The 17,645-nt window shown below is 49.3% G+C and overlaps 1 protein-coding gene across 1 annotated transcript in view; it reads right to left on the reverse strand.

The window, feature by feature from the left end:
- Positions 1–1,067: 1,067 nt before the first annotated feature.
- The window catches only part of ZFP64 (ZFP64 zinc finger protein), a 74,093-nt gene continuing 57,515 nt past the window's right edge, over positions 1,068–17,645 (reverse strand). Inside the window, exons 6-9 of the mRNA XM_065922199.1 lie at positions 14,605–14,754; positions 14,411–14,473; positions 5,897–6,148; positions 1,068–3,538 (exon numbers count right to left, since the gene is read on the reverse strand). Coding sequence (XP_065778271.1) covers positions 2,847–3,538; positions 5,897–6,148; positions 14,411–14,473; positions 14,605–14,754 — 1,157 coding nt within the window. The 3' untranslated portion in view covers positions 1,068–2,846. The remainder of the gene's footprint in view (positions 3,539–5,896; positions 6,149–14,410; positions 14,474–14,604; positions 14,755–17,645) is intronic.

The raw sequence follows: 17,645 nt of genomic DNA on the forward strand, positions 1-17,645 counted from the left end.
CTCCAGTATTCTGGCCTGGAGAATTCCTTGGACTGTATACAGTTGGATACAACTGAGTGACTTTCACTTACAACCTGGAACTTGGGCTTCCCAGGTGGTGCTAGTGGTAAAGAACTCGATCCCTGGGTCAGGAAGATCCCCTGGAGAAGGAAACGGCAACCCACTCCAGTGTTCTTGCCTGGAGAATCCCATGGACAGGGGCGCCCGGTGGGCTACAGTCCATAGGGTTAGAAAGAGTCAGACATGACTAAAGCAAATTAGCACGCATGTACACAACCTGGAATTTAACCTATCTCTGCAAGGATGTCAAACCAGTCAATCCTAAAGGAAATCAGTCCTGAATATTCGTTGGAAGGACTGATGCTGAAGCTTCAATATTTTGGCTACCTGATGCGAAGAACTGACTCGCTGGGAAAGATTGAAGGCAGAACGAGAAGGGGACGACAGAGGATGAGATGGTTGGGTGGCATCACCAACTTGATGGACATGAGTCTGACCAGATTCTGGGAGTGGTGATGGACAGGGAAGCCTGGCTTGCTGCAGTCCATGGGATCACAAAGAGTCGGACGCGATGGAGTGATTGAACTGAACCTATCTCTTGCATGAAACTGTACCGGCATAAAAGAACCCCAGGAAATCTGGCATTCTTTGTGTTTCTCCTCTGTTTTGACATATCAATTACTTTACTGCTTGCACTCAATAGCCCAGGTCAGGAATCAGCAAAAGACAGCCCTCCAAATCATGGCCTGCTTTTTGTAAATAAAGTTTCATTGGCACACAGCTATATCCATTCACCTACCTGTTGTCTCCAGCGGGTCTGATAACTGGCGGAGTTGAGTGATTGTGCTACAGAGGTGAACAGAGTTGAATAGAGACTGAGGCTAGCAAAGCCAAAAATACTTACTGTCTGGCCTTTTAAGTTCCCCAGCCCCTGGTCCATGTGATGCCACACTGCAAACATTCATTAATCAACGTCCCCTTTGAGATCGATGTGCACCTTGCAAAACACAGCTGGGGGCAGAAACCAATTCAGGGCCTCTTAGCTACTATGGCTATTTCCAGTTTCATTTGGCGATAGCTGTATATTTTAAGTCTCATCCTCATTTCATAAAGTTTTGTTGGCATACAGACAGTCTGGCTGCTTTTGTGAAGAGAGTTTAGTCACGGAAGAGCCCTTATGGCTCCATAAAGCCTCAAACGTTTACTATCTGGTTCCAAGCTTTTTGCTGATCTCTACTCTACTGGGGATCCAAACTCGCTAGGTGATACCAGTGTGGATCCAAGACCCTTGATAAAATGCCTTCTAAAGAGGCTGATATTTTCCCCGTTTCTTTGAAGAGCTATGACACCAGAAGTACAAGGAACGTTTATATGATTTCAATCTTTGTGTTCCCACTTGAAAGGTCAACAGCCCTTCTGCTACCAGAACAGAAACACAGATAAGACTCATGACAAACGGCAAAAGGTGACAATAGAATCTGTACCATGCACCAGCAACCAGGAATGAAACACTTCTGAACAACCGAAAATAGCTATAAAACAAAAAAGTTATTAATTCTCTCTGCCATCATTTCTCTCTTTTCTTCTTACAGTTGTTATCGCTCGCCTTGAGCCAAATGGAATCAGATTTGTTCAAACAAACCTTCTAAAACAAGCTCTGTATGTCTATTTCATAAGTGAAATAGTCACCTTTACAATCTATAAGTAATCTGTTTTCACATTCCTGTTCCCACTTTATCAAAAACAATGGATCTATTCAGTGTTTCAAAGGCCCAGATATTTAGCTTGATGAGGGCACACAAGAATGTGGATTAAACAAAGACTGTATCTGAAGAAAAGACGAAAGCAGCTTTGGATAAATTATATATCCACTGACATTCCAAGACCTCCTAAGTTACGGTCAAGTTAAATGTCCATTTACAAGAGGCTTGGGGTTTCCCTTATTTGTTGGTTCAGCAAACACCAAGCGCTTACTATGATGAAAGACACTAGACCCAGGCTTTTCCGCGTATCGCCATGTCCCACAGCGAAGCCCAGGACCCAGTGGGTCCCTACTCTCTTTTTATGAATACAAATACACAAAACTTGAATTTCACAGCACAGTTACTGGCTGAGCTAGCGTTAGCTTGATCTCTGGCGCCACCTACAGATCACACTGCATTTTGCTTCGCTGCGGCACTGGGACACGCAGAAATCCTAGGTGCATTTGCAGTGAAATGACCACCGGCTGGAGGGCAATGGAGAACCTCCACACTGTGATAGACCACAAAAATGGAGTGTCCCTCTGACACCACTCTACAGACGAGCTTGCCTTTTTATTGTAAGACCACAGAGAAAAGGAACCACACAGAAAACATATGAGGCGGCTACTCAGAAACCACCACCCAGGTTAAGAACTGGAACTTTTCCGGCCACCCCAGACCCTCCACATACCCCGACGTCCCCTAAACCTGCTCTATGTGTGGATCAGTGCAGTTTTTCCACGTGGCCTAACTCGTCTGCTTCATAATCCCATCGGGGGCGGATCGGCTTTAGAACCGGAATCCATCGTGAGGGAAATATCCCGATTGGATAGAGCGGTGCTCAGTGGACCCCCGATCTTGGAACCGAGTAAACTTGCTTAGGCGATGCTTGGAGGGAAGACAGATACGGGGGGTGCGGTTGGGGATGTGTCTCCACGGGGCTGCCTTGGCGCCTGCCCTCACAGCCCGCTGTCTGCGGCCACGGCCCCTGCAGGCCTCAGGGTGCAAGCAGGCATCCCCGGAGCGCGAGGCCAGCGGGGCTCCAGGGCTGGGCGGCTGCCTTGCGTCCGGAGATCCGGCTGGCTGACCGCCCTCTCCGGGGTCCTAGAGGCACTGGCCGGGCTCCAGGGGCGTCTCGAGCTGCCCGACGGAGACCAGCGCGCCCAGCTGCCCGGGGGCGCCGCCCTCGGGCGGGAAGCTGACCAGGCCCGAACCCCGGTGCTCGCCGAGGTCGCTGTGCTGCCTCCGGTGGCAGCGCAGAGAGTCGTCCCTGACGAAGGCGGCGCCGCAGGTCTCGCAGCGGAAGGCCCTGTGCGTCACGATCTTGGCCACGGGCGGCGCCTCCCGGCCCGGCGGCGCCCGGTTCTCCGTCCGGGCCTCGTCCCGGTGCGCCTTGTCGACGTGCTTGGCCAGGCTGCTGGGCCGCTTGGTGTCGAAGCTGCAGAGGCCGCACTTGAAGGGCCGGTCGGGGCAGTGCACGCGGCTGTGCACGCGCAGGGCGGCCGCGCTGGAGCAGGAGTAGCTGCACTCGGGGCACTTCTCGGGGTGGTCGGCCCGGTGCAGCCGGCTGTGCTCCAGAAGGTCGGCCCGGTCCCGGCCCTGGAAGGCGCAGTGCAGGCACTTGAAGGTGTGCTTGATGCGCACGTGCGACTTCAGGTTCGCCTTCATGGTGCAGCGGACGTCGCAGAACTCGCACTTGAAGGGCTTCTCCCCCGAGTGCACGATCATGTGCCTTTTCAAGTCCGAGCTGATTTTGAACTTGGCGCTACAGAGCCAGCACTGGAAGGGGGTGTCCCCTGGCAACGGGAAGGTGAGTTTCCATTAGAGCAGGCAGGCAACAGAGCCCCCCACCCCACACACACACACATGCGCTCAGAACACGTGCTGGCAGACAGCTGGGTCCTTAAAACTCCAGGTACTCCTCACCTCCTACCAGCACCACGTGAGAACACCGTGTATTAAAACTGGCTTAATCTGCATAGCAACCCCACATGTGAGTGCTACCCCCACTTTACCAGATGGGGTGACTGAGGCTCAGAGAGGTCACGTCATTTGACCGTGGCCAAGCAGCATCATGCCATCCAAGTCCACCCTCTTCATTTCAGGTTCAGATCTAAACTCGCTTGACATCTCAGATTTGGACACAGAAGGAAGAGGTGTGGTTATGCGATACAAAACTGTTTCAAATCAAGATTTATAAACATGCTCACTTTGGTGTCTGGACTTCCCCCATGGCTCACACACGAAAGAATCTGCCTGCAACGTGGGAGACCTGGGTTTGATCCCTGGGTTGGAAAGATCCCCTGGAGAAGGAAATGGCAACCCACTCCAGTATTCTTGCCTTGAGAACTCCACGGACAGTCCATGGGGTGGCAAAGAGTCGGACACGACTGAGCAGCTAACACTTTTACTCTTCACTTTAAGTTGTATTATCACATCAGTTAACTGGCTTGTATTAAAGGTTTGCAGTTTCACACCGACAGACTGAATTTTATTTATGAAATTAACCCGTGACTATGGCAGCAGGAGCAGAAGACAAATCATGAAATGCCATAGCCTCCTCTATACTCCCTGGAGGGATGGCTAAGGGTTTAGCTCTTTGGAGGCTGCTACTTTAAACATCACTGTCGGTTGATTATAGGCAAAGATGAGACTGTTACATATCCTACACAACCATCCTTTCCCCAGACTTCTCCTACATTCTGTTGAATGTGATTTTGACTCATCTAGCATCTCTCTCTAAAACGAGCATTAGCTTCAGTGTTTAGTCCATCAGCTTGAGAGGTTTAAGGATGCCTTTCTCTTTGCCACTACCTCTCCTAGATTCAGTAAATGGCTTTATCTCACTTGATTTTCTCACCTCTTTTCTTCCTGACCTTGCCAGAAACACCAGACTTCTATCTTCTGGTTGTCAGTTCTCCAGCTTTTTTTCTGCTCTCTGAAAAGTTGGTTATAGCCAGCAACCCCAGTTTCAATTCATACTGATTTGTTCTACTGTTTCTAACAGAACTCTTAGATGCAACATTCCTGCCAGTGGGTGGATACCAATGAGAACTAAAAAATGCTGGTAAGTTACGCAAGCACTCTGTCGTCTCCAGGATTTGTTGTGAGCCTTGGCACATTTCATACCACTTATTTCCTGCAGATGACGCATAATCTGCAGATGATACTTCAAAGTTAGGAGAGGAGATCAGTTTAAGGACTAGACATTCGGTGTGTTTTACCTGTTACTCAACAGTTTGGGCCATCATGCCAAGAGGCTTCAGCTGCTCCTCTGACCTCTGGCCTCTGCAGCCTACACCAGTTCCAAGTCCAGAACACCCAAGGCAGTCAGACTCTGGCTGCAAAGATTAGCATCTAGCTCTATGGCTGCCTCCCACTTGTCTGCTGGGACACAGGTTTCTTGACTCAATTTTGGATGTCAGTATATGCTGGTCTGCTTGCCATTTGCCAGGCATTCACTGGAAATTCTAATTTTCTGACTCTTATGAACTTCCCCAATCCCCCTTTTTCTGCACTGTGATGGCTTGGTTGGTTCTATCTCGTTATTTCAACAGTGTCTCACACAGGGAGGGAAAAGACTTTCTGCAAAGCCTAATTTCTAGACGCTTGTGATTACATTCAGGTAATTTTGCTACATGTTTCTTTTTTTAATTAGAGTATAGTTGCTTTACAATGTCATGTACAACAGAATGCATCAGCTGTATGTACACATACATCACCCCCCTCCAACCTCCATCCCACCCTGCTCTTCCCACCCCTCCAGGCCAGCATGGAGCACCAGCTTCCCGCTAGCCAGCCGTTTCACACATGGCCACATGTTTCTGAATTAAGCCGCACAATCAGAGTTGACGTTGAATGACAGAAACACCTAGTTTATCCATCAGACTTTTATTGAGATGCACCCTTTGCTTCCTGCGTGTTGAATTGGATAATCACCCCCAGCTGTATCTGCACAGGCAAGTTAGGAAACTCAGCTGTCAGATGTCCAGTGTTTTACTAGAAGCTGCCGTCCCGGTGGGAGAAACCACAGGCTTCACCATCAACAGAGAAGCCCCAGATTCCTTTACTCACGCCCTGGAGTCATTTAAGCTGCCTGTGCTTTGGCTAAGCGATCGCCGAGGGGCCAGAGATGCAGGGGGCGCGGGACTTACCGGTGTGCGAGCGCAGGTGCACGGTGAGCTGGCTGGAGTTGCGGCTGGCGTAGGGGCAGAGCTGGCACTTGTAGGGCCGCTCGTCCGAGTGGATGCGCAGGTGCTTCTTGAGGCTGCTGCTGTCCACGGCTGCGTAGTCGCAGAGGTGGCACTTGTGGGGCTTCACGCTGGTGTGGCAGCGCATGTGCATGGTCAGGTTGTCCTTGCGGCTGAAGCACTTGGCACAGAACTCACACTTGTGGGGCTTGTCTCCTGCAAACACAACCGAGAGTCGCGGCTTCAGGGCTTTTGTCCGCCAGGACGCCGGCAGAGAGGGCCGACCAAGAAGGCGGTCTGGGCCCCGGTTCTGCCTTTTCCTTCGGATCAAACGCCCGGAGACAGGCAGACACTGAGGTCTAGACGAGCACCGTGGGACGCGAGAAGGGGTGCTATTTCATTCATGGCTCAGAGCTTGCGAAACCTCCCAAGGAGCAGAGATAAAATCAGGCTGAAAGGAGGCCATAGGCCAAATCATCTTTGGGAAAAAGAGAGCGCTCCTAGAAGCAGTTGAGATCGGAGGCGGCAGGTGGCGGACGTTGGAACGGCTCTCCGCTCACTAGCTGATGAGCCGCCTGGAGAGCAGTCAGGGTGACTCTTCCCTGACTTGGGCTAAACCACAAGCAGCAGAGGCACCCACCCGCCGGGCTGTCAGGGAGGGAGGCTGCTTAGGCTGGAGGAGCACCGCCAAGGCTCCAAGCATGTGGAGGTTCCCGGAGAGCAGAGAACCCCATGCCCAGAACATCACCACCAAACTGCGTTCCTCCTCCTCCTACAACTACTCCAGATGAATCACCTCCAGACAAAAACCTCCCCCGGAACCCACTGATCAGGGAAACCCAGAATGGGAAGGCATGCCCAACTAAAGAGCCCAGACTTAAAGAAGATAACTATTTGACACCAAAACCAGACATGGGTCTTTAAAAGATTGTTTTGGGTTGTGCGTGGCTCAGGGGATCGTTGTTTCTTGACAAGGGATCGAACTCAGGCCCCCAGCAGGGGCAGTGCTGGGTTCTGACCACTGGACTGCCGGGGGATTCCTCAGACATGGGTCTTAAGATGGCTCAATTAGAGGCAGAGTGGGACAGTGTCCAAAGCCGAAGAATGATGACATCCTAAAGCTTTCAGGATGGGGAGGGAGGTGGGAAGGGGGTTCAGGATGGGGAACATATGTAAATCCATGGCTGATTCATGTCAATGTACGGCAAAAATCACTACAATATTGTAAAGTAATTAGCCTCCAACTAATAAAAATAAATGGGAAAAAATAAAGCTTTCAGGAAAAAAAAAAAAGGCCCAGATGAGCACACAACTCCTCAGACAATGCCGGATGGTAAAAAGATGGGAAGAGTACCTGCAGAATTCCATGGAAATTACTGAAATAAAACCCTGTACTTGAACTCACTTCCCCGGTGGCACAGCTGGTAAAGAATCCGCCTGCAAGGCGGGAGACCTGGGTTTGATCCCTGGGTTGGGGAGATCCCCTGGAGGAGGGCATGGCAACCCACGCCAGTATTCTTCTTGCCTGGAGAATCCCATGGACAGAGGAGCCTGGTGGGCTACAGTCCACGGGGTCGCAGAGTCGGGCACGACTGAGCAACTAAGCACTCAACTTGAACTCGCGTTCCATGGGAAGAGAAAATAAAGAAAAGAGAAAATAAAGCCAGTTGACAGATCACACAAGGCATCACACTTGAACCATGTACATCGGAACAACAAAAAGGTAAGCAGACAAGATGTGGGATACAAGTAATGAAATGGGAAAGACTGCTTTCAAACCGGAAAAGAGAAGCAAGGATAAAAAACAAGGGGCACAACAGAACAGAAAATAAGGTGAAAGTCAAACCAAACATTTAGTACAAATGGATTAAAGTTCCTGTTAAAAATGGCAATTATACTTTTTTTTTTTTTTTACAAGTCAGTTTAATTCTCTTGAAAAGGGAAAGTGTTAGTCCTTCAGACATGTCCAACTCTGTGACCCCAGGGACTGTAGCCCACCAGGCTCCTCTGTCCATGGAATTCTCCAGGCAAAAGTACTGGAGTGGCTAGCAATTCCTTTTCTCCAGGGGATCTTCCCCACCCAGGGAAAGAACTTGTGTTTCCTGCTTTGCAGGTGAATTCTCTATCGTCTAAGCCACCATCAATTTAGATGACTCAATAAAACAGTGATGGTCCAGGAAGATACAAAATTACAGCCTGAATTAAGAAAGAAAACAGAGCAATAACAAATTTAGAAAAACCTCTGTTAGAGATGTACCCCAAGGTAAACTGTTTTCTGTTCAAATATTTGGCGTCCTTCTCAGGATAATTAGGCTGCTTGATCCCATCACTGTAGGCCTGGATGTGGGCCTGGCTCTGCACAATGGAGAGGAGCGGATTTAAGAGCCGGTATCTTGGGAATTCCCAGGTGGTCAAAGGGTCAGGACTCTGCGCTTCCACTAGGGGGCATAGGTTCAACCGCTGGTCTGGGAACTAAGATCCTGCAAACTGTGTGGTACCACCCCAAACAAAAAACAAAAAGACCCCCCCAAGAACAAAAACGACCCCAAACTAAAAACAAAACGAGCCAGTGTCTGGTCGGCTACACTTGCTTCCCTTGTCCGGGATGACCTGGAACGTTCCAGATCAGGGGTTGTTTTTTTGAACTCCGTTTCAGGAGTACAACATAGAGATTCACAGTTTTTTAAAGTTATATTACACTTACGGTTATTAGAAAATATTGGATTTCCTGGGAAGAGCAAGGATTCTTAATTTGGGCCCCGTGGGTAAAATTTAGGGAGTTTTAAGACCTTGTATGACAAGGGATTAAGTTTTATCTCCTTGACCTCTAACTGGAATTTACCATTCCCATACATTCTGAGGATTCATTCCTCTTACTAGAGCTGCAGGTTTTACCTTCGACTGCTATCTCCCCATTTCTCAAACCGAACTCATAGAAACAAGGAGGAAAATGCAGTTTCGGGGTCAGTGGGTCTGGGAGGGTCTGAGATCCTGTGTTTCTAATGAGCTCCCAGGCGGTGGTGACCTTTTTGGTCTGTACCACTCTTCAGGACTTCCCCGCTGGCTCAGACGGCAAAGCGTCTGCCTACCATGCGGGAGACCTGGGTTTGATCCCTGGGTTGGGAAGATCCCCTAGAGGAGGAAATGGCAACCCACTCCAGTATTCTTGCCTGGGAAACCCTGCGGACTCAGGAGCCTGGTGGGCTACAGTCCATGGGGTCGCAGAGAGTCAGACACGACTGAGTGACTTCACTTTCACTTTTCAGGAAAGCAAGAGTAGTATATTAAAATACTATACAATGAACACTTTGATAGCAGCTGTATTTAAATGTGATTTTATTATGCTATTATGTTTTATATTATATATATGTTATATTATTATGTTATTAAAATGTTATTCTAGGAGGGCTCTATAAAGCTTCACAAAACTGCCAGGAGTCCACAGCAGGAAAAAAGGGTTAAGAGCGCCTTTAGGTGGCATGTTTCAGACGGGCCGCCCCACCAGCTGGGTCCTGGAGGGGAGACCACAGGCGTGGAGCTGGCAGCGACTCTGGGGGCCCAGGGCTGAGCGGAGCTGGCCTCCGCGGCCACGGAGACGGGCACCGTCATCACAGCCTAGTCCATGCACCCTCCAGCCTCTGGGAAAAGAAAGTCGCAAACGGAGCACTGTGGTCACATTCTACCCAATTTACCAGCAAAAGCGTTTGCATGTTCAATTGTTTAATAGCAGAGGCAAAGAAAAAAATGTCTCAACTCACTTCAGGATAGATTAACCCTGATATCAATACCAAGGGAAGAAATACAGAGTGGGATAAAACAAACATTGGAAGACAATGTCCTTTATGAGGTTAAATGCCAGACAATTATCTTAAGTGCAAAACATTTGAAATTCAACCATCATTTGTTTTTTTATAATTTAGTCGCTAAGTTGTGTCCAACTTATTGCGATCCCAAGGACTGCAACCCGCCAGGTTCCTCTGCAAATGGGATTTCCCTGGCAAGGATACTGGGGTGAGTTGCCATTTCCTTCTCCAGGGAATCTTCCTCACCCAAGGATCAAACCCACGTCTCCCACACTGGCAGGTGGATTCTTTACCACGAAGCCAACAGGGAAGCCCGTCAACTATCATTCTTGATGGAAAAACCCAAAGCTGAACAAAACACATCCCAAGACCCAAACCCACTTCCGCAGACTTGAAATAAAATCAAACAAACAAAAACTTCTCAAACATGACAATGATTTCCACAAGGATCCTAAGGACTTGAACCACAAATGATGGTTAAAAAAAAAAAAAAATCCAAGTAACTCCCTGGTAGTCCAGTGGTTAAGGCTGGGTGCTTTCACTGCCGAGGCTCTGGGGTCGATCCCTGGCTGGAGTGCTAAGATGCTGAAAGCTGCTCTTACGGAGCGGCCAAAGAAGAAAAAACTCAAGATATTCCATCAGAGTCAGGAGTAAGATACGGATAGGTTTACCTTCACCACCACTCTTCAACTCTGACCCAGAGCACCAAGGCACTCGAGATGGAATAGAGACAAACACGATTTGCATGGGATAATCTACCAGGACAATTCGAAGCCTAAACTTGACCTACTGCAGGACAGAAGGCAGCCAGGGCCTGGAGAGAACATGCAAAACTTCTCTGAAGCTGGTTCTGCCGCTGTCAGCACTCTAGGTTCCCACACACCCCGCTGCTACCCCATCCTTCATTCTTCTCCCTGCAGAGAACCACATCCTGCCTTGGGAGGTGGGGAGGCCCGGTGCGGCGAGGCTTGTTAAGTGCCATGTTCCGCGATTCACAGTCTTAATTGAGTACTTTTCAACTTAGCCCACTCTGGGGAAGACACAGTTCTCGTGTTTCTTTTGGACTTTATTCTTGTGAGCTTTTCACCTGAATATGGGCACTTCTGTTTGAGTGACTGCTTGTTCAGCTTCTTTTCTGTTGGAGCCATCACTGATTTGCAGGCATCCTTGTGTGTTCTGAAGATGACCTCTGCCCCACGTTGCAAGTTTCTTAACTTCTTAATGATGTCTCAGTGGAAGTTTTAACTTTAGTCATATTTAATCCGGCTTCTTGGTGGACTTTGCTAGTTGTGTTTACCTGTCTATTTTCACCATAAATTTGTCCTCCTATATTTCCCAGTAAGTTATAGACTTTAACTTATTTAGGATATTTGGAATTTGAATGATAAATTTCCCTATTAAAGATGTTGATTACACTACAAAAAGTGTTCTGTAAACCAAAATCCTTGGCTGTCTTGACAACAAGTGCATGAGGGGTGACTGCGCAGGGTGCTTTCCCTACGATGTACCCTGTTGACTTGAAAGAACTAAAAAACCACATTATTTCAGATTTGGAATTTGGCAGATGTTTCCTGAAGTATGAACTGAGTAAGCCAGTCATGTCAGTATTACCGACAATACTGGGATGATAACTTTTGGATTCTAGAAAGTTTGGATTAGCATCCTTGCTTTAGGTATTCCTGCTGAGATTCATAATTAAATATGATTTTTCTCCTATGGTACAATGAAACGGATCAACATTTGGAAGAATTACAGAAGTTGGCAAAAGTCACATTTTCCCAAATGACTGGCGTATGACTGTCAAACCAAGTATGGTTTGAGAGCCAATCAAGCATGAGTAAGGGCTATTCAAAGTTGAAAACAGACAAATGGAATTTAACAAGTTTGAAAAATTTACGGATATGACTGCAAATTCTATACAGCAACTAATATTTAACAAACCACCATTTGTTGTATTTTGGTATAGTATTAACTGAAAAGACTATTGAAATACTCCCCCATTTCCAATTACATTTTACATGAGCAGCCAGATTTTCCTCTTACATTCCAACCAAAGGAACACACGGCAATAGGCTGGATACTGGGATACAGGGATGAGAGTTCAGCTAAACCATGAAATAAGACACGTTTGCAGGTATATATGCAAGTACTTGCTTTGTTTTGGAAAACAGTTACTTCTCATAGAGGTGTTTATATATAACGGGCTTATTACTGTTACTCTTAAATGAATAAATTTAAAGTTTTGATTTTAACTTCTAATGCAGTGATTGTCAATTAAAACACTCTTCGGGGGATCTTCAGGTTTGAAGTGTAAAGGATCTCAAAGTGGTGGCTGGAAAATCAGTGTTTTACCCGTTTGCCAAAGGTCCAGCTTCAGCCTCAAGCGGTCACCTGCACGCACACAGCCATCCCCGCCTCCCTCTCACGGCTGCGTCTGAGAGGCCGTGTGGTCTACACGTGAGCTCTTTTTCTTGGTAATAGAACTCTCTCTCTGTAGCTGGGCACTCACCACACAGATTCAAGACTTCAAGCTCCCGGACTTCATTTCCACAGCTACGAATCGCCACGCGACTAAGTTCTGGCCATCGACTGGGCAGATCTGGGCATCGACTGAAATGACGTCTGTAGCTTCTAGGATGCTGCCTTTAAAGTGGAAGTAGAGCTTCCTAGTGACTCAGACAGCAAAGAATCTGCCTGCGATTCAGGAGACCCACGTTCGATCCCTGGGTTGGGAAGATCCCCTGGAGAAGGCAACCCACTCCAGTATTCTTGCCTGGAGAATCCCATGGACAGAGGAGCCTGGTGGGCCACAGTCCATGGGGTCACAAAGAATGAGGACACGACTGATCAACTAATACAAGCCATTTGAGACCACACCAATCTCTGGGATATCCAAGCAACAAAATAGGACCCTGAGTCCCTGAAACCACGGGGCTGGCCACCACACTCGTCAACAGGTGAGAAATATGTTGGCTTTATGCAACCATGGGGAAAGATGCTATGAGCACCCCAGGGCCCACTCCTGCTTTCCAGAGGTAGCATGGGCCTGCCCAGCATCTCCACCCCTGGCTCAGGGAGCCCCACCAAGGACATGGCCTCACCTGTACTTCCGTATCCCCTCAGGCTCTGTATTACTCCAGTAAAACATTACTCCAGCTCCCACCTGTCTCTTGAGGTCCTCCTGGTACCGTGGCCATAGGGCCTGACGACCCCGTGCAGGGCCTGTCCTGCTCACTGCAGGTTCTAGGCAGCACCTTCGGCCTCCGCCCACCAGAGTGGCACATGCCCCAGCGGAGCAGCACTGCCCGATTATCCTCAGGACCGAGTCACCCACTTTGAAGTTGCCTAACCCGGCCCCCTTGATGAGGAGTCTCTCTGTTCAAACGGCTCCCGCAGTCTGCGGGCGCACCGCTATCATCCTGGCAGCCCTATCTCCCCAGGCTTCACAAGGAGGCCGTTCACGATCCACCCTTCCCAGGCAAAGCCGGCCCTTTGCTCCTTAGCTTCCATAGCCCACTGTCCATTTCCAAGAGAGACTAGGGGTCCAGAAAGCTGTCCTCTTGATGATGGAGCCTCAGGGTTTCAGCTGGGCATGTGGCTGCCCTTCTTGAAGGCATTTTCCAGCCCTGCTTCGTGCCTGGCGCGATCATGACTGAGTCCTGCTCATTATCCGGCTAGTCACCGGCGAGGTCACTTCAGGGGCCTGGCCTGGGGGAGGCTGAGCCTTCCTTCCGCTTCAGTTTTCTACCAGCTAAGAGACCGAGGTCCAGAGCAGCTGCCTCAGACCAGGAGACGAAGCTGTTTGTTAGGATGCCAGCTGCATCCCATCAGCTGGGGACTACCTGGCTTCTTAAATTGTACTTGAGAGAGAGAAAACTCATTAAGTCGTTTAGTCTGTGAGGGCGAAGAGATCAGCATCTCAACTCCTACAGGCTAGTGCAGGGTCAACACTGGACACCAGGGGGGGGGAAAGTTTCTCTAACAAACCGGACAGTGTGTGTCCGGCTCTGCGTACCATGAGGTCTCCAGCAGCGGTTCAATAACCTCATTGCGGGGCCAGGAAACAGTGATTTTTCATGCAGCTGCTAATACATGATGGGCTTCCTCTTATACTATCTGTAGCAGCAGGCACAGGTAACAGACGGGCCGGGCCTGACACCAGGCCGCACGCAGTGTGCAGAGCCTGGTTCTAGGTCAGTCCTTCACTCCAGCACATCTGGTTTCTCTGCGTTCCCAACAGCGTGGTTGCTCAGAAGGCCTCTTCTGTCCAGAAGCAGCCTCACTGCTCTTACCCACGACCCCGACGGCCACAGGGCCTCTGCGCTGACCCTCCCTCTTCCCGCCTCTCCAACTGGATCCCACCCTTGGTTCTGCTCTGTCCACGCCTTTGTATAGCAATTCCCTCCATCTGGAGTCCTTCCTTCTCCTCGCCCGATTCCTCAGGCATCTTTCCTACCTGAAGAGCCTCTTCTTCCAAAAAGTCTGCCATCACCAGCTTACGACAGTCTCCCCCCGTCATTTACCATCACTGCCTTTGTGACTTTTCAGGCCCCAGCGCCTCCCACGGGATCACGTCCTGAGGCAGGGACCTTCTGTGCCAGGCTCACCAGCATACATTTCTGTTCTCGGGGTTTTTTCCAACACGCAAGTTTGGGACAAACGAATGGGTACCTACCCGTGTGGATTCTTAGGTGGCGGTCCAGATCTTTCATGCCATGGACAGTTTTGAAGTGGCAACCTAGAAAAGAAAAACAGGTTCCCTTAACAGAACCTCACAGAGGAAGTCAGGAAGAATCTGAAATTTCGGCGGGTCACATGTGACGGAGCCGGGTGCAGAGCGGGGCTCAGCACATCGAGTCTACCCTATACCTGGATAGCAGCAGTTGAAGGTCCTCTCCCCAAGGGTCGCTGTTGGTTCCTTTGACTCGGGGGGAAGAGCTGCGACAGAGGCTTTCTGGACATCACTGCCGTCAGCAGAGGGACAAGGTGGTGTGGGAACGTCATTATCTAGTTCCGAAGCTGAAATCGAGACAATGGAAAGTATTATTTGATTTCTCAGATATAAGCACCATGATTGGAAGATCCCTTGGAGGAGGAAATGCCAACCCACTCCAACACTCTTGCTTGGGAAATCCCATGGACAGAGGAGCCTGGCGGGCTTCAGTCCACGGGGTCGCAGAGTCTTCGGAGCACACAAGTCTCATAACAGAGCAGGTCTGGGCTTATTCCACCTACCCCCACTCCCACCAGAAAAACCCCAGACATTACAGATTAGAAGCCATGCACACCCTGGTCTTGACCATCCTCTTCACCAATTTCCAAGAAACAGAGGGGACCAAGGAACATGGAATGTGACAGGGACATGACTGTCAAGATCCAGACTTTGCAACCGCACCTTTTGAACGATGTGAGGAAGACCTGGTTTGTAAAATAACTTCTGATCCATCAGACCAGCATTTTTAATAAAATAAAGTATGAGAAAAGTGGAGTAAGACAGTAAAAGCCCAGATGTTTCAGATATGACATAAAGCTGGATGTTTGTTGAGTTACTTTTAAATGCTCTGTTTCTGAACTTATTTTGACTCAACTCAGCAACAAGTCACAGACCACACCTTCAAGTGTCACTGCTCTCCAGGTTAAAATGCCACCGTTTCAACCTGAAACATGAAGGAATAAAAAACTAGAGACTAAAAGGCTTGAGATGGTCTGCAGTATCAGGACTTTCTGGGATCCTGATTAAACACACTGTAAAATCCATTTAAGACCCGGGATGCACCAAACTGAATGAACATTTAAGGGAAGTTTTTAAGGTGTGAAGATGAAATTAAAGTTTTAAAGAATATTCTAGTAGTTTGCTTGCATTCATGCTAGTCGTGTCCAACTCTTCACAACCCCAGGGACTGTAGCCCACCAGGCTCCTCTGTCCATGGGATTCTCTGGGCAAGGATACTAGAGTGGGGTTGCCACGCTCTCTTCCAGGGGATCTTCCAACCCAGGGATTGGATCGGACTCTCCTGCATGGACAGGCAGGTTCTTTACCACTGAGACACATGGGAAGCCGTGTTCTAGCAGTTTGGGGATGGCTCTCTGTAGACTGTACATGTCTGATGCGCATCAAAAAAAATCAGGGCAGGCCAACGGCTGTATGAAGAAACAAGATCGGCCACTTGTAACCAGTGATTGAAACTGTGCCTCTGGTTCATGAAGCTCATCGCATAACCCTGGTAGCGAGGCTGACCCAGGTGTTACTGTGGTTTCTGTCGGTCAAAATGGCTAGATTATTTCATATGGTTCAATCTAATAGGAAACTTTAAAAAGTTCTACAACAAAGACCAAGTGCTCCTCAAAGACTATAAAGTGATTTCTCTCCAAATAGATTTAAGACCCAGGTAAAAGGAGGTGCAGTCAATATTTTAAGTCTGAAAAGAAAAACCTATTAACTGGTTTATGAATTACAGCCCAGGGTCAGAGACCCTTGATCCCAGGCATCCCAGGTGGTTCAGTGGTAAAGAATCTGCCAGTCAAGCGGGAGATGCGAGTTTGATCCCTGGGTTGGGAAGTTCCCCTGGAGAAGGAAATGGCAATCCCATCCAGTATCCTTGCCTGGGAAAGCCCATGAACAGAGGAGCCTAGTGGGCTACAGACCATGGGGTTCCAACGAGTCAGACCTGACTCAGTGAGGGGGCAACAGGGACAACACAGAAGGCGGATTCCGCGTTCCTTGACAGATTGGTCAAGGCAAACCTTCTCACCATGGAAGCTGCAGGACACGCTGATGAGGGCGTAGGGTTTGCGCAGTCACATGCGAGCTGTGGGATTACCGGCGGCTTACTTAACCTTTCTGAGCTTCGGTTTACTTATCTGTAAAGAGGCATCACTGACCTGCCTCCAAGCAAGAAGAGATGTACTATGTAAATTCCCGGCACAGCGTCCAGCCTCCATTGCGTCAATGCGATTACAGGGCTTCGGTTAAAGGACGCAGGTGCCATGTCCAAGGAGCTGCGATGCTTGAAGCCCCTTCAGGGGACTGAACAAGGGGCGTAGGCCTATGCCTTTCAACTGGGGGTCATTTTGCAATACCTGGGGACACTTTTGATTGTCACGATTGTGTGCACACGTTTGACAGTGGCGTCTAGTGGGTAGAGGCCAGGGACGCTGCTGAACATCCAAAGATGCACGGAACCCCTTCAAACGCAACATCAGAATCACCTGAACTGTGGGTTAAGTGTAGTCTCCAAAGCCTCATCCACCTTAACTGGGGAGGGGGCGAGCCCAGGAACCTGCATTCTAAAGCACGTCAACCTCATCCTACTCTCTAAGCCTTTGATACTCAAAGGGTGGCCCTCAGAGCACTAACACCAGCACGATCCAAGAGCCTGCTAGAAAGGCAGAGCCCAGCTCTCAGACGTAGAGTCTGTGCTTTAACAAGATCCCCAGGTGAGGCCCATGCACATCCAGTCAGAAGCACAACCCCAAGCCAGGGCGTCTCAAACTACCCATCATCACGGTCACCTGGAGTGCTTGTTAAGGTACAGGCGGCGTGGCTCCCCCTCTGGAGGTCCCAGGTGGAGCTGGTGGTGTTTCATTTCTAACAAGTTCCCAGCTGATGCTGCTGGTCTAGGGGCCACGCTTTGGGACTTTCTGTGGGAAGAGACGGAGAAGGCTCTGGCACCCCACTCCAGTACTCCTGTCTGAAGAATCCCATGGACGGAGGAGCCTGGTGGGCTGCAGTCCATGGGGTCGCTAAGAGTCGGGCACAACTGAGCGACTTCACTTTCACTTTCATGCATTGGAGAAGGAAATGGCAACCCACTCCAGTGTTCTTGCCTGGAGAATCCCAGGGACGGGGGAGCCTGGTGGGCTGCAGTCCATGGGGCCGCAGAGTCAGACACGACTGAAGCGACTTAGCA

Source organism: Muntiacus reevesi, chromosome 2, assembly GCF_963930625.1.
Source record: "Muntiacus reevesi chromosome 2, mMunRee1.1, whole genome shotgun sequence".
NCBI lineage: Eukaryota > Metazoa > Chordata > Mammalia > Artiodactyla > Cervidae > Muntiacus > Muntiacus reevesi.